The 26,100-nt window shown below is 33.7% G+C and overlaps 2 protein-coding genes across 4 annotated transcripts; one reads left to right on the top strand and one right to left on the bottom strand.

The window, feature by feature from the left end:
- Positions 1-8,179: 8,179 nt before the first annotated feature.
- LOC144468167 (uncharacterized) lies at positions 8,180-21,129 on the top strand. 3 transcript variants are annotated; one of them, XM_078177428.1, is made up of 5 exons: positions 8,180-8,438; positions 16,499-17,140; positions 17,695-17,821; positions 18,740-18,866; positions 20,257-21,129. In XM_078177428.1, the coding sequence occupies exons 1-5, from the start codon at positions 8,183-8,185 to the stop codon at positions 20,443-20,445; spliced, it is 1,341 nt and encodes a 446-aa protein (XP_078033554.1). In that variant the 5' UTR covers positions 8,180-8,182; the 3' UTR covers positions 20,446-21,129. The 3 variants fall into 3 exon arrangements, with proteins under 3 accessions (XP_078033554.1, XP_078033552.1, XP_078033553.1); XM_078177426.1 differs by having other exon boundaries at positions 16,157-17,140; XM_078177427.1 differs by lacking the exon at positions 8,180-8,438 and having other exon boundaries at positions 15,180-17,140.
- On the bottom strand, positions 20,501-23,681 carry LOC144467695 (uncharacterized). The gene is made up of 3 exons (XM_078176610.1): positions 23,673-23,681; positions 23,247-23,549; positions 20,501-21,405 (listed from the first exon to the last, which is right to left on the bottom strand). The coding sequence occupies exons 1-3, from the start codon at positions 23,679-23,681 to the stop codon at positions 21,202-21,204; spliced, it is 516 nt and encodes a 171-aa protein (XP_078032736.1). The 3' UTR covers positions 20,501-21,201.
- Between the last annotated feature and the right edge of the window lie 2,419 nt (positions 23,682-26,100).

The raw sequence follows: 26,100 nt of genomic DNA, 5'->3' as shown, positions 1-26,100 counted from the left end.
ATAAGCCATGCTAGTATGACATACAATCTGCAACTTCGAAAGAATGGCACATCCATCTTCCAAACGTGTTAAACTGTTTTAAAGTTCGGCTTTAATAAATAAATCTAATTAAATATAAATATACATAATTTTCAATATGATTAAAACAAATTCAGTTGATTAAATGTAACTGTGCATATTTTGGGGATTATAATTTTGCAGAATGTATTTAAAGTTTAATTAATACGTTGATACTAATTATTTTAATTAATTCGAATCACATGATTTGATTCTAAATTTTTATCGTATGTTCAACATTTCAACCAATGATGAGCGTGACGTCAGAGGAAACAGTTATCGCTGCTTCACTGAACTTTTCATTTTCTATGCACACACTGTACACATACCGTGTACACTATCACATTATATACTTCCGACAATTTGGCAAAACAATGTACCGAACAAAAATTAGTCAGTTTTTGGTCAGCTGCGAATTGAAATATAAAATATTTCGTAAAAAACGTTTTATTCTAAAAAATCAAAGTTATCTTTATCTTTTATTAAATTGCATGGTATATTTGGTGTATTTATTATTACTATTTATTATTTAGTATATCTATTACTACTATTTATTATTTGGTATATTTATTATTACTATTCATTATGTGGAATATTTATTATTTTATTGTGTTAAGACGAATTTAACCACCTATATTACCCTGATGATGAAATCAATGAAATGATGCTGCTTTAGATATTCCATGATTCAAGTTCGCACAATATAAACTAAAACAATTATCAACAAATACATTACTCCATTAATTTCATTCTTTTTACATCAAGATTATCCAAAAGTCATGACATTCGACACTAGCTACAATAATAAGAAAAAACAAATGTACTACACGATTTGGAAAATATGAAGGTGTCCTTGACATTTTTAACTTTTTATTAAGATTTTTATTTAAATCTTTTTATATTGCACTCTGTAGCTGATCAAATCAATAACCATTATTAGGAACATGTTTTTTTTTTAGAACTCTGGGAGTTTCTCGAAAGATCGTAGCAACAATTTCATGGAACACCTTATATACGATTTAATTTTAAGATTTACACCGGGATGACCCTTGAACAACAATAGCGGTATCTAGGTTCGCGATCAGCGAAACACTTGGAAAGGAAAAGACGCAATCTTCGAAAAATCAAAGCGCCCAGCCGGAAACAGGAGGCATGTTCGCACGGAGAGTGGTTTATCGGTATCGACGGATCTCGATGATCGTTTCATAAGACGGAACAATGGGACAGGCAAGGTAGATAGTTCCGCGGTTCATGTGTGTGTGTGCGCTTGCGCGCGCGCGCGCGTGTGTGTGTAGTATGCTTAGGCTGCGAGCAGGTTGCGCGTCTTGACATTGAACCCGAGAGGCAGATGTACCTTAGCTTCAAAGACAATAAACGGCTTCGTAAAACGGAACGAGCGGCTGCCAAAGCCTCTCCGGATTAATACGCAGAAGGTAATCAACTTTCGCGATTGGGTATTCCCCGGCGGCGTCATTCGACCGTCCGTAGCCAAGGAACTTATCTAGCAGCAACGCGGCTGGAAATTCTACGCAAATCGTTTGTTTCTTTTTTTTGTCTGAATTTTGTCGTCAACCGTACGATGCACATTTCTCGCACACTTTTCGAGATTATTAATATAAACAGTTCGTTGATTAATTGCTGGGTAACTAATGACCGGTTGGGAATTCCGTTAGCGTCCATTTCGAACGTGAATTATAACCTGGTATCGGCGTAAACAGTTATCTCTCGTTTCCGAAAATATTCTGTGTGCTTCTGATTGTTTATCAAGCAAGCTGTTAATTGCGATAGTTATTTAATGTTTCTTTTACTAAAGAATATAAGGTTTTAGCTTAAGGTTACATCAACCCGATTAGCAAATACACTGTAATGCAACTGATGGAGTTACATGTGTTACATCTATTTCTAAATTTTCTATTTTGTTCTATTTTATAGTCTTTATTGTTACGAAATTTATAGTAGTTTTATATTAACGAACAAAATAATATTAGATTTACATTGACTTAAATTCAAGTTGCATCTAGATTATAGTAAAGATGAACGCGTGTTCCAAACGCATGTTGCATTTCTATACGATAAATACTATTTAATATTTCTTACAATGATCGAGAGCTTTGTTAATATCGGTGAATAAAATATCTCTCGTAGACACATTTTACAGGTTTTATTCGAACGGAAACTTTTCTCGTCAGACATCACGTGGAAAAGTTTTTTATAAAAAGTTTCACGTAACTTTTAACTTGGCATAATCATATTAATATTTATATATATATATTTAAATGAAGTCGGAATTTAATTATGATATGAATAGAAAATGTGTGGAAAAAAGGATCTAATTAAGAAATGATTTATAAAAGCATATGAAAGGAGAGAAGTGATCGAATTCAAAAGCAACATGCATATATCATTTTTGCAGACGAATTTCTTCCTTTTATTTTTGGCCTTGACTGTGGTCTCCAAACTTGTCAGAATGTGAACTACTTTTATGCATATTTAAGAGGGCAATTTCAAAAAAGGTTGCTGACGCTGAAACCTGTACGATGTTCCTCATTTACACACTGATAAATGTCGATAATATTTGTATACGTGATATTACTTGCTATAACTGCTTTAAATTACTAACAATTATTATATCACAGAAATTACTATATTATTCAAATTACCATAAATTACAATGTAACGTTCGAAAATTATAAAAACCTAAAGTTTTCTTTTAAGACATCATAACAATGTCCGCTATAATGTAAAGATATGGCCTTGTAAAATAAGAAATAAGAATCGTACACTTGTAAGAGAAATTTGATTTATTGTTTTATTGCTTCCTTTTGTTGAACAATTTCATGAACGATTGCGTCATTTCTTATGGAGTTATTCCAACGGATGAATAACTCCATATTTGTGGAAATTTCTGTAATAGTAATTGATCATATTTTTCAAACGCGCGAAGGAACCACACCGTTGATACATAGTTTCTACGAAGAATAGAGCAGAAGATAGTAATTTGTCGACCGCTACTCAATAATTAACTAACCGCGGGTAGATCCTCATCGATTCATCGATCAATTCGTCATTCGACCGCATGATTTTATTCATTGTCGAAATATGACGAATGAACCGTCTAAATTATCCTTTATCGATTACTACGAACAGGATAAAAAGATTCGACGACTTCATTCTTATTCAGAAGGCGGACATAGTATTGGGTTGTTGCATATGAAATATAGGATGTTTAAGTAAATATATAAAATTGTATATCTTTTTTCAGAAGCTGCTGATTTAATAAAAATATGCCCCGTTTGAATTAATAAACTCTGTTAAAATTAATAAACTCTGATATGGAATTTTTCAGACTGTCTTCACGGACGTTACTAGATGTCCTACATGTTTGAAACAATGAATGTCGGTTAGCAAAAGATCCGATGAATAAGCTGAGGCCTGCAAAATTTTATATTTTACTTCATTTAATTTCGCAATTGTTTCGTACGACGTATGCGTAGTTTCTATGGGCTAAACAGTATGTAAATGAAAACAGTCTGAAAAATTCCATACCACAGTTTATTGTTCCGAAAAATTGTAATTTCTTGAAGATAGACATCTATGAATTAAAATCGCATTGGGAAAAGTGTATTGAAACATATGGGACACATTTTTCTTAAATCAACAGCTTTTGAAAAAGGATATGCAATTTTCTATACTGATTTAAAAATTCGACATTTCATATGCACCAACCTAATAATTTCATGTTATTGAGTAACCATAGTTCTGATTTACGCTTCCAATTATTTTTAGTCATTTTTGCTGATCTATTTGTTTAAAGAGCTCGACATTTCTCAACGCATCTGACACGTACAATAAATGTCGTGGAAAGAAATGACACAGAGTTCTTGGAACGTATGCAAATTGAAGAGATCAACGGGTGAAAACGCAAATATAATTTAGTGTTACCTATTCAAAACAACGGAAAATGTTGTAAAATATTTTATCGTAACAAGAAGATTATTGTTTTACGTGCAACCATTTGTCGCAGCAAACAATGCAAGTCGTACTAAACAAAATTCAAACTAGAAACTCAAATCGAAGAGATTGAAAAATTCAAAATTAAAAGTACCTTTTATTAAGCTCAAGTTTTTCTCCAACGAACAAAGTGTTTCCAATGTATTCTCAAAAATGATTTTGGAAAATCTGTATAGTTCAAATTTTTAATACGAGTATAACAAAGATCGTTACTTGAAACCAAGGAATATCGTTCTTTGCGCATTAATTAACAACGAATCAACAAATTTAAACAGATTGAATTTCCTCCGACGTTCGAAGAAAAAGTTTAAAACTATCGTGCATAATCTTCTCAATTATAAAAGAGAGGCAACAGATATTTTTTAATGTTAAAACTGAAAGTTAGGCTGAGAACGTAATAAATAATAAAATTTAAAGTAGCACCGAGTAACAAAATGTTTTGTTTCTTTTTTATCCTTCGATCGTCCACGTTCAACAGCAATTTTGATTGTCCTCGGTCATTCACACGAACCAAAAAGTAATAACTGATAGCTCGTCGATGTGATTCGACTGGCTGATGATATTTCATGGCGGCACACATCGTCTGAAACTATGGTATTGACATAACTTGCGATTTATACTTTTCATGGGACTGAACGGGATCTCTAGACGGATATCCTATGTAAGTCCAAAATATTGTTCTCGCAAGACTCTTGCTTCGTAATCATCTACGACGTCCGAAGTGTACTTTATTATTGCAATTCTTTCTAGTTTGTTTAAAACTGTTTGCTGTTACTTTTCCTTTCGGTCACTATCGTGAGGTTATCGGCAAACGAAGCAAAAATTACAGAATACTAAGAATCAGGGGAAAGAACTGGATTTTGGCTTACACGGAGACCAAGGTCTCTTGGTTGCTGGACAAGGTCGATGCAAATGACTGATTTCATTTCGGATTTAATATAAACAAACCACAAAGAGAATTTATTTCAATATACTCTGTGGAAAACATTTGGTGGAGATTTACTTTTATTTGCAGATACAACATACTTACTTTCATGTACATTATTAATTACTAGACTGTGGATCCTTATGCAAAATAAAGTTGCTTAAATCGTAATTAGATGAAGGCAATGTGACAGTGTCAATCTTTGTTATAAATACATAAAATCTGCAGTCTGTCAATTACTATTTTGCTTCTATTCGGGAAATAAGCATTTATATCTGTATAAACTTTGAGTTGAGTCGGTATAAACTTTGTATTTAATAATTAATAGTTAATAATTAATTCATTGATTAAACTTTTAATTTTTTATGTCCTTCAAGTATTTTGTTTTTAAACAGTACCTTAGATCTGTAAAACGAATGCGAAAGCATTGAAATTATTATTAAATACAGCATAAAGTGTATATTATAAAAAGATATTAATTTTTAATTATGCTTCTGTTATTTTTAAATTTTCGGAAAAGTACTATCACGTTTAATAATTTTATGTCAGCATGTAGTATTAAATTGGTATACACTTTTCGCATTACAGTGAATAATCTTGCCAGGGAAAGGAAACACAGCTGGGGACAAGTGCATTAAACAAAATAATAAATGTTGTAATAAGTGAACTGTCTGCTTCTACTAATTGCATTACATAAAATTGAACCGAATTTGAGCCTATTTTCTTGGTTGCACTAATAGAGAAGAAAGTATACATATGTATGTTCGAGCGTTCTTCTACAATGGCAAGTCATTTTAATTTGTTCTTTCCTTATTTGACGATTATTTGCAGAATTTGAGGAGACGCGGGTAAAACGTATTGGACTCTAAACCAAGAAAAACGGGTGTGCTCGAGCAGCGGCGTATACGAGTACAATCGGGTGAAGAAGAAACGAGTCGAAGTGCAAAATGATTCACTGGTATTTGCGTTAGGATAATCAAAACACATGTTCATCGTTAGTTTGAAATTTATGAGGAATAAAGAAGTATAAGTATGAAACGCGTGACATGAATTCTCACGAAAGAACAATATATCAGAACAGGTTCTCTTTTTCTCTTCGAGAAATATTTTCAGTATCGTATTTGCACATTTCGTAGATAAACGAACTAATTCGAATATAATAAGAAGTAAAAATAATTTTTCGTGTTCTTAAAAATGAGTAGACGTTTAATTTGACAAAATGATCATTCAATAAAACACGTTTTGTCTGTATATTGTATTATGTTTTCGAAATTTGTTTCAAGCTATAAAAACGTCATTGCATTAATGGAAAATTAATACGATTACAAAGTTATTTGTTAACAAGATATTTATTTACTGAAATGTTTAATTATTTTATTTTCGAGTTATGTAACGATTTAATTATTTGCAATTATTTGCTAACGATTTTGCAAATCTCTGTTTTGAGATTTAATACTACGTCGTAACGTGGCCTCAAAATTGTTGATTCCAGATCGAAGGATATCGAGTTATTGATCAAAGTACAAATGTTATTGATGCGTTTAAATCTGTCATTGATGTGGGAAACCTACATTGCAATAAGATTGTTTGCAACGATGGACTTGCGACTTTTACTATGGTGTTAACAATGTGTGTTGTATCAAAATAACAAAACTGTATTTTATCATGCAATAATTTTAATTATTTCCACCGATTTGCTAAGGTTTATTCCTCCTCCATACATGACATTTTTCTATAGCGTTGTTTACATAAAATTAAACTTCTTGTGTTCAATTATCAATTAGTCTTACCTGATTGTTCTTACTATCCAGATTATAAAAGGTAAGCTGTCCAAAACTTATTCATTTTGTTAATAAATTAAGTGCTGGAAATCAACCGCAAAATTCCAATAAAATCTAAGTGATTTGCTTAACAAATTAAAATATAGTCGATGGTATTTCCATTGTTCTGTATCGTAATATATTCTTCCAGTAAAATTCGGTTTGCTTTGGTTTGTTACGTCAGCCTCATTTGAAACTAATTTTGGATTATTAGATTCAATTTTCATAGTATAAGAAATCTTAGACTGAAGAAACCTTTCTTTAGGTATTTAATCACTCGATTCATTTTAGGACTACCAAAACAAAATGGCTGATCGAAATGACTGGTTTCTAACCTTATCTTTTACAATTGACATTATAAAAACGTATCCACGAATAAACTTTACAAATAAACTTCTTTACTCAAGCATATGCAGTATCAAAAATTATGAGAAGTTTAAATAAATCCAATCTTGTGGGTATTATAAAATAATAATGTACTAGTAATAGTTTACAATAATATCCAATATATTTGACGAGTTTAACAAGCAAATTAAACACAAATCTAAACAGTCAAATTTGCATTAAATGTTCAAAATTTGCTCCTTCTGCTTCAGCACATTTTCGAGGCCTTTTCCGAAAATTATTAATAACTTCCGCATAATCGCTTATCGTAATTTCGTGCCACGAATTTTGTACAGCTACAATAGTTTCTACTGATTCGTCGACCTTCAATATTAATATATAATTAATATATAATTAATGGATAATTAATAGATAATAATATATAAAATAAATAATCTAATAATATTAATTAATATATAAATTATTTTATATGTTTTCTCCTTTCACTAATTTTAACACGTTGACAAGTATTTCGACGATTATTATCATTATTTTATTTACAATTATCACCGTTGATAACGACGTTATAAACAATTCTTTCAACAATTCGATAATTCTAATTTTTTCTTCACCGATCTCCATTTTTATGATAAAATGAGATAGAAACGTACCAGAACGGTACCAATAAATGTAAAGAAATCGACAAACAAAATAGATTGGGACACTAAACACTTGCGAAGAAAGAATGGTTCGATTTTGCCGGACAGATAACATTTTCTCCGAACACTTCTGTATATTAGTAGCACCGTTGTAGAAAAAGAACTACACCGAATTAATCGAAATTCGATGATTGTTGAGTCGACGGCCGCGTCGGAAAAAAGAAACAACTCGAAAACGTGTAATCGCGGGTCGGGTATCTGATCGTCGGAGCTAATGTAACGTTCCGTCGATGGCAGGGGGAGCTTCAAATTCTGCAGTTTTGCGTTTCCGTGCAATTTTTCACACGTGCGGAAACGGACGGCGGCAAAGAAGCCGGCACCGACGAATGCTATATAAGATGACGGAGGTGCCAATTGAGACAGTCATTCCGGTAGAAACAGCGGCAGCGCCAGGACCATTCGAATTCCCGCGTACGGTAGTGACAAGCAACCGGCTCGACAAATTTGTTCGTTTGCGTACACCGTCTGGTCCCATCGTTTCCACACCAGAAATGGATACCAGGATCTTGACGTTACTCGTGATTATCAGCGTCGCGGGATCTCTCGCGGAGCTTCACGTGCCTTTCTACAGAGTTCGCAGAAGTGAGTAGTCATTGATCAAATATACACGCACGAAGGCGCGCGCGCGCTAGACCGCACACGCACGCACCGAGCTTGCCAGTAACGATGCAAAAGAGGGAAAAAACCGAATAGAATAGAATGTATCTCTCTGTTATTAACACGTGGATGCACGAGGCTGTTGCACGTGATAATTAGTGCGACGCCGAGCGTCGATCGTTCGGCTAATTGATCTGTTGCTATCGGCTACGGAAGGATACCAGTGATTTACAAACGAAACCATTAACACGCTGACACTTTTACTGGAAGAAACGGGCCGGAACAGAATTTGGATTGTTTCGAAAAAGTATTGCATTCGTTGACATTGCGACGAGCCGAAAGTACCGTGGCTTAACGGTGCTTCCTGCGTGCACGATTCGTGACTGCGTTTTCACGTGTAGTTACAGCACACAAGGTCTGTACACGCAGCAGAATAAAACATTTATAATTGATTCGTTCACGTTGGAATTTCAAATATTTTCAAGTCACCAAACGCGTAGATTTCCACAGAAGTTTTATAAATAGCGCGACCGTGGCTAACGGTACAGGCAAAGGATAAAGAATAACCGAGTGTACCTTGTTTTCGCTCGAACGCTTACGATTAGCTTAATTATTTGGATCTTTAGCCACGTTCACGTGAAGGCGATCTTTCCGCAGGCATTGTCGTCGGACTTGTCGAATATTAATTTCCGATGAAATCCTCCTTGATTGCGTAAGCCAAGGATAATACGAATTATGTCCAACAATAAGTTACGCAACCGCCGCGCATTTAAAGCGGACATTTCGAGATAATTGTGAAACGGCGTTCTCGGGGACACTGAAATATTAATAAATTATTGTTGATCGGAGGAGTCCGGCGATTGCTGGACTCGACGGGACGCGTAAAAAAAGAGTGCGCGGGGAATGCTTTGTGCTCGAGAACAGGTCCGTGTGGCTGGCTGTGTTACTCAAGTATTTACATATTTGGTCTTCTTGAATGGGAGAAGCGATCGTCGTTACGCCGTGCTCGCGCTGAAATCTGTTGCTCGAAGACGATTCGAAAAATACTGCGCGCTTGGAAAGTTTCCATTCGGCATTTACAGTTCTGCCTCATCCGAGAGTAGAAGGATATCTGTGATTACCACGGAAAAAAGCTGAATTATTTTCGATCGAACGACAAGTAAAACGAATGTTGATAGCTAAGTCATTTGGGATATTCCTTGTCGTGGAACGTAACGTTATTGATAATTCTGCTACATTAGTAGTTAACCCTTTGCGCTCGAAGCCATTTCAATTGAAAATCTGAAATAATTTTTCTGGTTTCTAATATTTCCATTTTATATAACAAAATTCATTCTATGGATATGAATATGAGTCTCGTGGCGCGTATAATATTTACACTTTCGATAATTTATTAAATCTAAGCTTTGGCGATATTTATAAAAATAATTTTGGTACAATTTTAATGGCGCTGCAGAGTCGTCACTCGAGTGCGAAGGGTTAACATTTTTTATCGCACAGATCAATATTGTCTCAAATTTAATTTGGGCAGTCTGTATCAGTACAACAGATTCAACGCCATCACTTTGACTTATACATGGACGACGAAATTATTTCTTTAGATTCGGAAAATTCAATCTTACGCTAAGCTACTATAGTAGAAACTCTCTTATCCGCAGGTTTATTTTTCTAATATCCTGTTACCAAAACATTCTATTATCTAAAAATTTCATTCAAGTTCTGTACTAGGCGATCATGTACCTAAATTACACAAAATTTAGATAATAGGATGTTTGGTTATCAGACTATTGTAAAAACAAATGTTCGGATAAGAGAGTCTCTATTGTATATCTTCCTAATTTTATTATAATCATTGTATGAGTATTTTTCTAATTTTTATTCGATTATATAAAATACTTTGAGATCGTTCGCGTGGCAGTCAGAGCGATAAACAGTGTAATTATTCGTTTCACTTAATGCATTCTATATAACGAATACATTCTATGAATGACTTTGTAAACGAATACGTCCCTGTGTTTAATAATAAATAAATAAGTTTAATAATAAGTAAATGAGCTTAATAATAAGTAAATGATCCTAGAAAATCTGTCGAGTGCAAAGATAGGATCAAAATTCGAGCGGTGCTTGAAATTAAACTATTATGCGACGCGTTCAATTTTCCTTAAATAAAAGGAAATTAAAAAAAAGTAATTTTTGTCGAATAACAAGTACCGATATCCTCGTTTGGGAATTTTACGATCCGAGAAGCATTCTTGCTGGCGCGGAATATTCGATTCGAACTAGAGGAGGTAATACGGAAGCATCTTCGATGATCGCCGAATAACTGAATGCAGTAAAGTGTCAATAAAAGTGTCAGCAGATAATTAACTCTGTGTGCACGTGTCACGTAGCCACAAAATCAGCACAAACTGTACATGCCAGCGATTCTGTATGGGTGCATGCGCAGTAGCAGATTGATAATCGATATTCTCACATCTGTAGTATTGTATTAACTCTGTTGGCTCCACGGTGTGCTTCTCTTTTGTGCGCGAGAACGTTTATGCATGTCGCGCAACGAGAGCGACGATAATTCTTCGCGAGGGTTTACGAACCGTGACCTCGTTTCATTCTCAACCTTGACCCTTGCCAAGATACGCTTTCCTTCGATTTCCTTTTTGCTCGTGTTCTTCTCGTGCGCACGATGACAACGAGACGGGCGTGATTTAAGCAGCTCCGTCCACTTCGTAGCCGGCCCACTGGATTCGTGCGGCATTCGAGATTCGTGCGAGCATTGATAAAACAACGAGCAGAGTCGTGATTTAAATTGCAATTTATCGAGTCGAGTGTAGTCTCGAGAAATCTGATTTTATAAACCGAAATCTCTGAGATGGAAAAATTGAGTTATCAACGAACTGCGGATCCTTACGCAATAATGAAATTGGTCTCCGCCAGTTTCAAGAAGTGTGTCGATAAGAAAGAATGCCTAGAGTACCTCTTCTCGTGATAGTTTACGAACAATTGTTACCTAACACGTTGTGTGCCACGTCAATCACCGGTGACTGACTGTATAAAATATGATAATAAACACAAAAATTTACATTGTTTTAAGTTGTTATCTAAAATTGATATAAAGTCCACTTAATTTTTATTTAATGCGGGATTTTACTATTAATGTACTTGAATAATTTTTCAGAAAACTAATATATTTAAACATTTGCATCGAGTAAATTCTAATGTGCTAGTATTGCGCTTCGCATTGCTATACCATGACACCAGCGCGCGCGGGCTGACGGAAAAATCGTTATAAAACCGCGTGGCACTCAACGTGTTAAAGATGACATCCTCGTGGCCTTTTATTCTTTTGGCGTTTCCGATTTTGTGTTTCGCGTTATCGTACTTCTTGCGAATGCATAAGATCCACAGTTGATTTATCAGTCCTCTATACATTTACACTTTAAAAGCTACAATTCGAAAATGTATTTTCTACAAGATGCTCAAATTAATATTCAACCATAATCTGACAAATTCTGCAGATAAATCGAAGCATAGTGAATGTCAATGGCAGAAACGTTCGATTTATATTTTCTTCAAAATCATCTTGTTTTTATCTGTACATACTGTTGTAAACATACTGTTTACGCTGTCCGCAGTCTTATCACAGTTATATAATTATCCAAAGCAATTCTCGTAATTATAACGGATCGAGGAAACGTCGAATCGATTCTTTTCGATTATTTTTCCATTTCTGATTTTGCATAATATTTTGATTTATCTTGCTGAACCGTTGGGAAATTGTGTAAAATAATGAAAAGCGAACACGAATGTCTTAACAGCTGACTACTATAAAACTAAATCCATTTAGTTTACGAACTTACGAAGATCTGCATGTAAAAATTTAACAAAACTGTTCTTCCTTTCACTAAAAAATAAAAAATGGCTGAACGTTACTGTAATGTCTAAATGAATGTTCTATTGCGGAATGAACTATTCTATCATGTTTATGTTTACCAATGGCTAACAACACGACCGTGACTTTCATTGTACTACTGTTCGTCGAACCTATCTACTGTGAAATCTTGGTGTGTCCTCGGAAAGAAATTAGCGTCCGAGTGTGTGTTGGGAAGTTTTACACCGAAAACATTCCTGCATGTCTGTTCGCCGCTCAGTCACTGTTTCTTCCTAATTCGATAGTGCTGTGGAGGTGAAAAAAGAAAAGTAAACCTCGTATCTGTTTATCTGTCCAACGTGTTTTATAACTTTCTTTCTCACACGCATGCGTTTCAGTGATGCTACAGGTCTACCGAGCATTGGATTCGTCGAAGGCTACGAAAACAACTTCTAGAAACAGGTGATAAAAACACGAAAAAGTTATTTAAACTAAACCGAGTAAAGAAGGTGCTTATGTAATAACATCAACCCTGTATTTTTTTATTTATATTGCACGACGCATCTACAATTTTGATTTTGTTATCGCGATTATCGAATAACTAATTATTAAGTAGCGAAAAGCTGTTCCAAAATATACTAAAAGTTTAAACTAATTTAGTTAGTAAAACTGAAAGTGGAAGGTTTATATTTATTGTAGTGAATGGTTTGTACAACACATTTACAATTTTGATTTTATTGTAGCGATTATCGAATAAGTAATTCATTACTAATTATTATGTATCGATAAGTAACTCGAGAACATCCTAAAAGATTAAACTAATTTAATTAGTAGAACTGAAAATAGAGAGTTTATATTTATCATAGTAAATGGTTTACACAACACATTTATAATATTGATTTTATTATTATGATTATCGAATAATTTATTATCTAGTAATGATTAATTACCGAAAAGCAACCCGCAAATGTCCTACAAGGTTTAACTGATTTCATTAGTAGGATTGAAAGTAAAAAGTTTATAATTATCAAAGTGGGTGGCTTATAACTTTTTAAAAAGTCTAGGAAAATTCAATTTATTAGAATGTGCTCCAACAAAAATGAATTTCGAAAACTAGAGAAACATTAATATCGCTCATCTATTTAACGAAATAATTAGATCGATTTTCCTTGCAATGTTTACAACAGACTTCGTTCGTCTCTTCTTGAAATTGCTCAAACTACTCAGCGAGATTGCTATTCAATGTTTTTCATTACATGCATTCCAGACATGATTGAAAGAGTGGATATAGCGGGTGATAACTCTCGAAACAGCAACCTGTTTTAATGGCATTCAGAGTGTTGTCCGAAATTTACATCTTTCGAGCAGGCGTCGTTGTATTTCTATAATTGTGGCAGAAATGTGTTGTTTTTCAACCATATACATATGTGCCCATAATTATGAAAGTGGTCTAAGTCATATATTTCTTGTTTCGAGATATTTAATGAATTGCATTTGCATAAATTAAAATATATTTTTACATTATGCGATCTTTTTATTTAGAATTTTATTAGTCTTGACTAATGAAAATTTATTATGAAGATGAAATTTTGTGTGAATTTCATAGGGAAATGTTGTTTTTAAAGTTTGAATTGTCTTAGACCATTTTCAAAATTAACTGAATATACTATTAATGACTTAAAGCAATAAAGAACTATGAGTTTTATTTGAAACAATAACTTTAATGAAATAATTCATGCACATTTATCAATGATTCTCAAAATGTAATGCATTTTTATCATTTCGAGTTTTTAAGATTTTTCAAATGTGTCTGAAAAACTGGAGGAATGTATAGTAGTAAACACATAATATCTTTATGTTTTTCTTCCGATGATGGTCTAGTGGTAGTATATAATGAAGTAGCTTAATATTTCCGTATATTTTAGGTCTTCCACATTTAGGTGAAAGACCACTTAGATACTTTATTTTTGACTGAGCCCACTTTCATAATTAACTTAACCCTTTGCACTCGAGTGGTGACTCTGAAGCACCACTAAAATTGTTACAGTACATTTCAAAATAATTTTTATATTATGAATAGTTAGGTTTAAAAAATTATTAAAAGCATAACTGTTGTTGCATGAGTTACTAAATTCAATTTCATATGCATAAAATACATTTTGTCATATAAAATGGAAATGCTATGTGTCAGAAGAGTTGTTTTAGAATTACAGTTAAAAGGGCTTCGAGTGTTATATGAATTCCATATAATGTTGAAATTACAACCACCATCTAATGGTTCATTTTTTACGATATCGTAAAAATTACATTAAATAAATTTAGTTTAAAATAATGCGGTGTAAAATAACTGATAAACTCATTTTTTTTTAATTTTGACTTAGACCACTTTTATAATTATGGACACATATGTATATACGTGTGTAACTTTATGCAAAATTATAAATGTCCAAGATGATTATAAGAAATAGATGTTAAATAAAAATAAATTAGAGATAGTATAGCTATTAAACTCTTCTTTATGTTTCCATATTTTTATATTCTAGCTACACATTTTTTTATGAATATATAAAATTTTCACAGTCTAATCGTGCATCTTGTAGCTTTTGTCTTACGATTTTTAGTTAATAAAAAAATTCAATTTAAGTAAACCGATACAAAGTACTGTTTGAAAAATGATTTATTATGATCAATGAACATTCACATTAATAAATTATTACATTAGATATAAACAAATATACACCTTTACCGCTCTAATAAATATAACTTAAATATTGTTATTATTTGAATATTTATTTGAATATGTTATTGTTATTGTTTGAATAAATCACAAAAATAGATTAGTACAAAGATAGTAAAAGAAAAAGAGGAAAATATATAAATAAATACATGAATTAATTGTTTGTATGGAAACTGTATCCTTTTCGAATTCTTTCACTCAGTATCTGCAAAAAGAACAAATTTTCTTATGTCAATTATGAAATTTCTCGTGACGAACATAGTATGGTAACACAGTCGGTTTTTGTTACCATGCACCTTTATTTGCATTTCTCAAACTTCTACAAACTATGATATAATTGCATAAAGGTCCGTAATCTAATCATAATTTTTTCTGTAACAAACAACCCATTTAGAAGTAATAAATTAGCATCGATACAGTAAAATATATATTTGCAGTGTAAAATCATCTACAAGCGATTCTTATCGTACCTCTCTACAATATTAAACCCTTGGCGTAGTTTGACGAGTCTGACTCCTGATTATGATTTCTAACAACAACCTGTTAAGTAAAGATGTTATTTCGTCCTTTTAAGTCGAAATAAAATTCTGTCTTTTTGCCACTAATATTTAAGTGTTGAAAGAAATGATTCCAATCGAAAATTATTTAATCATTGTAACTGCGAAGGTAAAAGTACTGCAAGGGGTTAATGCAAAACAGTCGCACCTATTATTTGGATCTAACCCTATTATATAAAGTAAAGAATTAATTTTTCAACGCCAGGCAAACTATTGCTATAAAGTCTCGAATAACTTTGTTCAGATCAACGCGAATCCACTTATTGCACCCAACGAAAACAATCAACAATTAAGCTGATAGAAAATTTATAATATTGAGTTTAAAAGGACCTATCACAGATCCTCAGGTAGGAAATTGGTTTCGAATCGAAACTGTTTGGACAGCTAGCAGTCTCCAATGCTCGGTAAACCGGCGCGCCACTCGTCCCCTAGGAAAGCATGTCGGCAATAACCACGAGGCCTGCGACTCACCGTAACCACAGCGTTTCGCTGGGAACAATTAACCAAACGACCATTGGTGTTTTGTTTCTTTTCATCGACGAAGACGGCTTGCAAGAAAACGATTTGAGAGCTGACACGGAGTTCGTCGAAACGCTGAGGGCGAAACGGCAATCGATCTTCGAGAGCACCGACGATAGCACCACCACGCCTAAGGACTCGACCACTGCCTCTGCACCGAGCACAACTCCTGCGAACACCACCCCGAAAAAACCCAATCCTCCGACCAAGCCGAAACCGTCGAGTCCTTCAGCACCTAAACCGAATTCACCAGCACCTAAACCGAGTACACCGGCACCCAAACCGCGTCCACGACCGTCTAAACCGAATTCAGCGATCCAGTCTATACCGAGTCGCCCCGCCACCAATCCTACTACTTTGCAAACAGATCCTACAACACCCGAACCCAACACCTCGCCGTCCGAAGCCACCACCACGCCGAAACCGTCTGACACCGAGGAACCAGAAGAGCCAAAGTCAACGACCCCGAAGGTTGGGCTTGGTTCTCGTATCGATGGGGAGGAGCCTGACCAGGAGCCCTCGGAAGTGAAGAAGCCTCCGGTCAAGCCACTTGCGAGTTCTGCGATGAAACCTGCGACGAATCCTGCAATGAATCCTGCGGCGAATCCTGCGCCTTCTGGCTATCCTCAGAACGGTTACATGCCCCAGTCCACCTTCCCGAACTTCTCTCCATTCTCGTCACCTTATAACCCTTACGGTGATCCTACTTTCAACTCTATCCCAGGTCCTAACAATTTCGCCTGGACCGGAACCAGCCAAGGACAAGGAGCGGCTGGGTCCTTCGCTTCAGCTGGAGCCTCTTCTGGAGCTTCTTCCTTCGGAGGTGGCTATGGATATGGTGGAAGCACACCCAATCAACCGTCGTTGGCTGATCGAGGAGCTTTCGTCGACAATACCCCTAACGTCGGCAATACGCCTAACTACGGCTATACGCCGAACTCGGGCTACCCGAACACCGGCTACGCACCGAACACGGGTAGTGTTGGGGGATTTGGTTTCAGTGGAGTAGGTAAATGATCCGAGAGAAGGCGATCCTGTGTGCATGCTTCAATGATCTGCGGTCTCTCAGCGCAGAGATTAACTTTAGGATCTATGAATAGGGATAAGCCTTCGTAGCTCTATGACAAAATTAATTCTTTAAAATTGATTTTGGAAAATTTATTTGAAAAATTCATTCTTTAAAAGTGATTTTGTAAAATTGATTTCATAAAATCAATCCTGTAAAACCGATTTTGTAAAATCAATTCTGTAAAATTAATTTACAATGTCAATGCATAAATTGACTTTGTAAATTGATCAGATTGAATTTATTCTGGTTCTCATGGTGCATGTGTCTTGGAAAGATTATCAGAAGATAAAGCCAAATCAGTTTTTGCTGGGGCATATCTTGCGAGTCTGTAGTATCGTGTATTGTGCCGTGTTGTGTACTTTTTGAGATTCTGGAAAGTTCGTTCGGCAGACTCGCAGCTTTCGTTTCGCGTACAATTGCATGAGTTACTTTGTTCGTCTGTGAATGCCTGCATTGTCTTTGGACGCTGTTCACATGCACTTCGCTTTTTACAGGCACAGGCTTACCATTCCAGGATCCTAACGCTTTTGTGTTCCCGGAATTCAATCCGGAGGCTTTCCAGAGACAAATGGAGGAACAATTCAGGCAGCTCCATAATCAGTTCCAGAAACAACAACAGGCGTAAGTAAAAGAAAATAATAGACGTTTTTAGAACGATTTTTCATGGGACGCCAATGAAATTGTCACTCATGTGTCCTAATTCGTCTGCGGATTTCCGTGCAAAATAAAAGTGATCCACACGAGTTGAGCCCCACACCCTTTAACCCTTTGAACTCGATTGGTGACTCTGGCATCACTAAAATCATTCCGTCACCTTCTAAAATAATATTTATAGCAACAAAGTTTCATTTTGAATAAATTATTAAAAATTAAAGTTTTGCTAAGAATCGCAAGAGTTAATTCGGTATATATAAAATACACTTGGTCGCTTAAAATGGAAATACTGTACAGCAGATGAATTATTTCAGATTTACAGTTAAATGGCTTCGAGTGCAAAGAGTTAATATTTTCAATATTCATTTAATGGTTTCATTGTTATATACTGCACCCACTCATTTTCGTTACACAAATATAAAATAAAATCATAAAATAAAAGCATATCATGAAAGCATAACATTCGCAGTCTAATCGCAATCATTGTGAACGAATTAAGCTCAAGTGATAATATGTAATAAAAAATAGGATTTACAAGGTTACGACAAATTAAACTGAAGCGTTACTTTGTTGACGGTGATTATGATATAATAATACTTTCCAATTCAATACATTTCGTAATTACTATACTGCGCATTTTATGGATTTGTGGTGCACCCGAGTAAATTAATCACGAAAGAATAGAATTAATGCATTGTTTGTAACTCATTAAAGTCATTAATAGGTTAGAATAAATGCTTTTATAGCTCTGTTTTCTTACAGTTAATGTGGATAATTCTTGTTTCGCATAAATATCTGCTGTCTAGTAATCATGATTTAATATGCTTGTTACTGTTATTTGTGAATAGGAAGATTGTATTTATGTTGAAATTATTGTATTTTTAGGCTTTTCGAGACTGCCAATCGCATAGGAACCGATGGTTTTTCGGGTTCCCACCCCGGTGGTAATACTGCTGTCTCCAGCATTAGTCTTGGACCGCAGGGTGGTTATCAAGCTGGTGCTATCCATCCGGTATGATCAATATTTTGTTTTAGATACGATTGAATTATTTTAATCACCATTATTCCACAAAATTGTTAATTATTGCCGACAAATATAATCCACGGCTTTAGCCTCGTGTGGAAGTTTATTTTACTTTTCTACTTAGGAAAATTAGGAGATGGTAAAAAGTGTCTTTCGTACAGTAAGACGTCCACTGTATACAAGACGAAGCAAGAATATTGCTTTGGCGTATCATTTCCTTCACAGTCACCGCGATTAGGAATTTTTCAATTGGTACAATTTCTTAGAACGGATAGGACATTAATGTTTATACCGTGCCTGAATTTAATTTAATACTTAAATATTAATAACAAGGGATTAGAATCTTATTCCAATTTTAAAGGACGGAATAACATCCATATTTAATTATTCGTTACTAGTAATTTCCATCACGAGTCGGACTCGTCAAAGTACGGCAAGGGGTTAATTTTAGTTAACGTATCCATCCTTTTGTATTTTACTTTGCGCGAATGTAAATGCGCAAGTGTAACCTCGTCACGAACGATTCAACGTCATTAAATTCAGTACGGCTAAAGCGAATTCAATTTTATTTAATCGGTACTTCAATGGCGTTTTAACGTCAGATAATTGCCCGTAATAAAAGTACAGTTCCAAATGATCGAATTTTATTGACACAAGATGATTGTTGATATAAGAACAGCGAATTCGTAATAAGTTAACGAATCTAAACTGCGGGCTGCTACAACGCGATGAATAAATAATAATCTGCTTATTTTGTGAAAGGGTTTAATTAGCCCGGAAGACAATAAGTATGAAAAAGTGTTATATTCATTCAAATATCGTAACAAAGTGAGAAATAATTATAACTGAAATTGTTGCTTTAAACAGCGTTTATAAGTATAGAGCAGACTTTGCACACTTTCATGAAACACTAGTCTGCAAGTCTTGTAAAGATATCTTGTAAAATAGCTGATTAATAGACAATTAACTGCAACAATTACGTTTAAATATAACTCTATTAAATGTTAGAAAAAAAATGAAATACTATATTCACGGCTGCAATGAAGAGCTACAAAATTAATTTTAGAAGCTAAACATTAAACCTGCATTTACTTAAACGTTTAAATATTGATAACAAGGGAACAGGATATTATTTAAATTTAAACGAACGTGATAAGATTTATACTGGGCTCGTTAATAAAAATCCCATCGATAGTAAGACTCGTTAAAGTATAGCAAGGGGTTGAATAATAAATAATTTTCGAAACGATATATGGGAAATAATAAGGTTAGACAAATTATTTCCGTATCGGAAAGCGAGAAAGTTTAGTCATTATCATTGGAATTATATGTCACTTTGAAAGGATTTATTCGATAGTAACTATATTTAATTTTGCAGGCTGCGCCGGGAGTGCAATCCAGATTCGGCGAAGACATTCCAGCACCTTCTGGAAACAGTTACGGGGTATTCTCCAGCTCGAGCTCGAAAACCGTGATCGGGCCAGACGGCAAACCGATTTCTCACAAAACGTCGACGACCGGCGTGAACGACAATGGGAATATCAGTTACCACACCGTCAGAGATTAAATCCTTCGTCGCCGATCGAGGATGTAACACTAATTAACCGCTTTCTACCGAACCGTTTTGATAACGAGCAACATCCTTTGGTCTTCTTTATCCTCTCCGAACCGAGATTGTAATCGTTGTAACTCAGGGTCCTATACGATACTTCAATTACTTGTCAAATATACTTACATCAATGCCATAGAAATACTCATCTATTTAAGTGCAACTCGAGCCGTGGAGCGCCTAATGTCGTATGTAATTATTTGTTAGCCGAACAGCTTATCGCCACCTTAAGCGAAGTGATCGCTAGGTAAATCTCACGTTACGAGACGATTATTATGCAGCGTATGAATATTCTCAATGAAAATCAAGAAGGGTTGCTGCTGTAAACGATAAATCAGGGACTTTGGAATACAATTAAAATTCATTTAACCAGCTCACGCTGGAACCACTTTGAAATGTTAAATACGAAGCGTTGTCGACAATAAAAATTGACTATCCAACCGGTATATTAATATTAATATTTGGTTGCTATAGGACAGAGACGTTGTGTTTATTTATTCGTAGAATTTTGTCTCGCGCTATAATTTCTACGTCGAAGTGATTACGCTAATTAATTATTTAATATCCGGCAACGATGTAACACGTTTAATTTTATTTAAATGATTTACAAGTTAGTTCTTAAATATATCTATTGTTTAACAGCGTCTGTATTTTATTGAACTGGTCAACGATATTTAACGAGAAGAAAATACTACAATCGAGATCGGTGGGATTCTATTTGTTGCGGCCTTGGGTATTGCTCAGCGGTGGTTCTATCTTGTCATCGATAACGGGTGCAGCTGCTGGCCGTCCGCCATATTGTGGAAATTGTCTGCCTGCAAATTGCACCGGAACTTGGTAACGCCACGTAATTTGTGGCCTCTGGAAGGTTCTTCCACCTTGATACCAAGGTTCGCTGTCTTGGAAACGTGTTTGTATCTGTAATAAATCGTTTCCTTATTTTATTTAACAACACTTCGTAGAATTGCCAATCTTTTATGGAGGCTGTTGATATTTAAAAGATATCTCGATACTTTGAGTAATATGGGTTACAGCATCGTCTTCGTCAGGATATGATACTAATTGTGTGCTCGTTTTCTCGTAATAAAGAATACATGTTTATAGCATAACCTAATCTCGCTTAATTATGTTACAATTACGCGGTAGTCCAAGAAATAATACTAGTAACCAAACTGTGGATTTTTATGCAATTTCTCATTTTTCTATGTTACTTCACAAAGATTATTTATTGTTATAGGTTTCTACAATACTTGATCTATTAGACAAAACTTGATTAAATTTATAATAGTATTACAAATTACATTTATAATATTTTTAAATAATATTACGATATTTATTTATAATATTGTTAAATAATATTATAATATTAATATATATTTATATAATATTTAGTTGTAATCATGTTTTGTCTACATATTTAGCTAGGACATGGGGAAAACCCCGTGACGAAACGCATGCACGACTCCAACTGCAGGCAGGCATTGCTCTCATATATGTTAGTGCATATTTCCAACAAAATTAAAGAAAAGTTTGTTCTGTCAACTAAACGATTACCCATCATGAAAATAAGATGAAAATGATATTAGAAACATGGTTACTTTATACTACTGTTGCAGTTTATAAATCTGTGCGTGCCATAATCTTTTGAAAATTAATATCAATAAGTTGCTGTTAGAAACAACAAAAAGATTAATAGATCTATATCTGATATACGTTTTAAAAATTGATGAATAAAGCTGAGAATGGTGGTAAATATCATTAATTAATCGTATGTTAGTTAATACTGTTAAATTAATACTGATTGTTCGCTAATTAGTTCGCTTCTGTAGATTTGTTGGTTTGTGTATTTCAGTGAGAAATACACAAATTTATTAAAGGTTCAAGAAAAAAGAAAAGATCAAGATTAAAATTGCGAGCAATATGTAAAAGCTATTATAATGATTGTAATTATGATCTTCTCTTGTAATTCTGAATACTTTTTATGTAACGTAAGAAATATGTTTTGTGCAAAGGTGTAAACTACTTTTAGAATCTTCCAGTAATCACTTAAGATATTACCTCAGTACACCTGAGCAAAAGGATATCTAAAGCAGCACGCTATAACTTGTTCATTATAATTTTCTACTGTTTTATTCATTATCTGAGTACAAGTTCTGTATGCTCACGCTTTCATGAATTAATACGGCATTTGTTTACGGTATTTAGAGACCATAAATTACATCTGTTTACTACGAGTATCTCGCCAAGCGGTTATACATTTCAACGAAAAGATTAAAATAATTTAAAGATACCTACATATTAATTCAGATTGGAATAACGATCAAAAACGTAATAGAAAATATTATCTGCTGTTTTTTCGTGCAATTTTTATTTTATATAAATATCTATAATTTCTATTTCATAATAAGTAAGCACACCGTGGATCTTTATGCAGTTGTAGCGTTTGCTGATTTTTAATATGCGACAGGACGTACTAATTAACAAAGTCTAGTCGAAGGTCGAAGCAAACTTTTTTTTCATTTTAATTTATATGAAATGACGTATGGCATGAAAATGTGAATTTGCATAAAAATTTATAGGACAATAACAAGGAATAAAAATATGTTAGCTAAAGTTAATGATAATAATGGTATATATATACTATATAATATAATAATAATAGTAATACTAATATATAATATAATAGTAATAATTTTGTGAAAGAACGGCAAGCAAAAGATTTTATACGTGCACGTTATTAAAGATACACTCAGAATTACCTGTGGGATATTGTTGCGTAAGTATGTCGCTGGTCTTGAGGCTACGACAGGGTGATCATGCGAATCTTCTACGCCTCGCACGCCATCGACAACCGGAATTTCATTGACCTTTGGATCAGTCTCAGACTTCGTTATTATTCTGAGGTGCAAGTCGGTTATGACGTTACCATCACCATCCTGGTTCGACGACATTGACACTTTGCAAACACTATTTTGGCAGCCTTCCAGGCTCGGTTTGATTTCTTTCCCGTTGATTATGATCTGGATATTATTTATAATATCCAACAGTTGCTTCGAATTATCCTGGAAACATGTTTCGCGTACTGAGAAATAGAAAACAAGTCGCTGGTTCTTTTTATTCTGATTATTAACAGTTCGTAATATTTTATAACACATGCGATGAAATAATACATTGTTCTGTGTTACCTTTTTCATTTTCAATTAATTGTTAATAGCCCATTTACAATATATTATTACCAAATTAAGGAGTTTTATGCACAATAGAAGTTGTCTACGTCCACTTCGATTAATAAAATGTAAATAATTCGTTTAATAGTAATATAATAATAAATCGTTTAATAGCCTTAAATAGATTAGAAATTTTCTTAATCTTTCTACTATTTTATTATACTTCGACTACTGTTATAAATACTTAAACTCCGTGAACTAATAATTATCGTAATCGAGATGATGAAGTACATACATTACAAATGCAATGTTATTTGATATGTCAATTAAGTTAAACTATTGACAGAAAAAGCGCTATTATATTTCTTTTATAATTGACAATACATAGTAAATTTACAGTCAAGCAATAAAAGACTGAAAGAACAAAGAATAAATTTAGAATTGAAAAGTTACTTAAATACAATTATAGAAATCCCAGTGCAAGTTTATTGTTCTCCACTTTGTTTTTATTCCTGTCATAAAAATGGTCTTACACACATAACGACCTCGAACAGCTCCACTGTCAGATACGTGTGATCAATTTATGTCTCTGAATTTATGATGTTGTGCCGAGCTTCCCGTAAATCCATAGCCAACCAGAGGTTTTATGATGTCGGCCATCAAATGGGAATAAAGAACGTCTGACATGCCCGAAAGTTCAGCGGTTTACCGAAACTATAAATGTCGATGGTAAAATTCGTGTAAATGTTTGTCGTGAGTGATGTACATTTTATACCTGCCCGACTGTTTTGTTAACACAACAAAATACAGAAACACAGTTGAATTGGTATGTAACAAATTCTATTTTATTTACGACACAATTTGATAAAATGCATATTATGGCGTAAATAGAAAAGAAATACCATCTAATAAAAGAGAGAAAGAGTAAATATGGAACTTTGATAAATATAATATGGATTAGGATATTTAGGTTCAGTTAAGAAAAGTGATCTTGCGAATTGTTTTCTCAAGAACTGCGAGGCTTTAATTACACAATACATCTGTGTTTAGTTTAGATTTAGTTTGGAGATTGTGTCACAATTCTTTTATTTAAAAATATTACAAATATAAATTAATTACGAAGTCTTAGATCATCTATTGCAGTATCTATCAAAAGTTATTTTTCTTCTATTTTTCTTCTTATTTTGATATTTCTTCCATCGATGAAACACGATCATTTATATTATTAAACTCACAATTTTCCACTAGTCAATATTTCGATACATACACAAGCTAACAGCAAAATCACGTTTTAACACTAGAACTACCAAGGGGGGTCAAAATGACTTGTTTGACATTTTTTAAAATTATAACTCATTTCCGATTTATTGTGACACGTTACTTGTGACACGACCTTTAGTCGTAAGAGAAAATATTTCAAACTCAAAGATATGTCAACAACCAAAAAATGTTTTTCCTACGACTTACACTGTTTGACTTGGTCATTATTTGCAGTATTTATTGCAGGCAAGTTTCCACAAATTACTTTCAGTCGATCATTTTATGCATAAGTATTTTATAAAATTTTGCTATTATATTACTATTATTATTTAGGTTATATTCAATTTTTGTCCATAAAAATAAAAAATATATAAAAACTAAAAATTGCTGTCTTTTCTTAAATGTCTTGGTAATTTAAGAAACAAGTCATTTTGACCCCTCCGGTAGAAGTATGTATACCTCAATCGTCGGTAGTTCTAGTGTTAAGGAATCGTTGTAAAGGGGATGCTTCAATCTTTAAGTTTGCAATAACATTTTTTAAACAGTGCTCTCTTCGCAAAGAAATAATCTACAAAATAATAATCAATGAAAAGATTTTATTTCATGAAATGATTACAACAATTTCTTTAAAGCAACGACGTGTAATCTAAGGATCTGATGAATTAAATTTAACTTCATAAATATTTCAATTATAAAAGAAACGTGTCATTTGAAATAATATTTCTCATAATGCTGTTTGAGATAATATTATTTCAAATGAGATAATATTTCAAATAACGTGTATAAAAATAACAATGAAATAAAATAACTTGCTATGTGAAATGATATTGCAGACAACGTCATTTCAAATCTACTCGGGTCTGACTTATAATAAATCGATTTTTCAATGCTTTAACAACCGTTGCCTGCTGAATCAACCTGATTTTTAGCGAAGAAACAAATGTGCCCATAATTATGAAAGTGGTCTAAGTTAAAATTTAAAAAAAATGAATTTATAAGTTATTTTGCACCACATTATTTCAAACTAAATTTATTTAATGTAATTTTTACGATATCGTCAAAAATGAACCATTAGGTGGTGGATGTAATTTCAACATTATATAGAATTCATTTAGTGTTAATTATGAAAGTGGTCTCAATCAAAAATAAAGTATCTAAGTGGTCTTTCACCTAAATGTGGAAGACC

Source organism: Augochlora pura, chromosome 3 (assembly GCF_028453695.1).
Source record: "Augochlora pura isolate Apur16 chromosome 3, APUR_v2.2.1, whole genome shotgun sequence".
NCBI classification, from domain to species: Eukaryota; Metazoa; Arthropoda; class Insecta; order Hymenoptera; family Halictidae; genus Augochlora; species Augochlora pura.
Note: the sequence above shows the minus strand (reverse complement) of the source record. Positions and strands in the feature narration are given on the sequence as shown.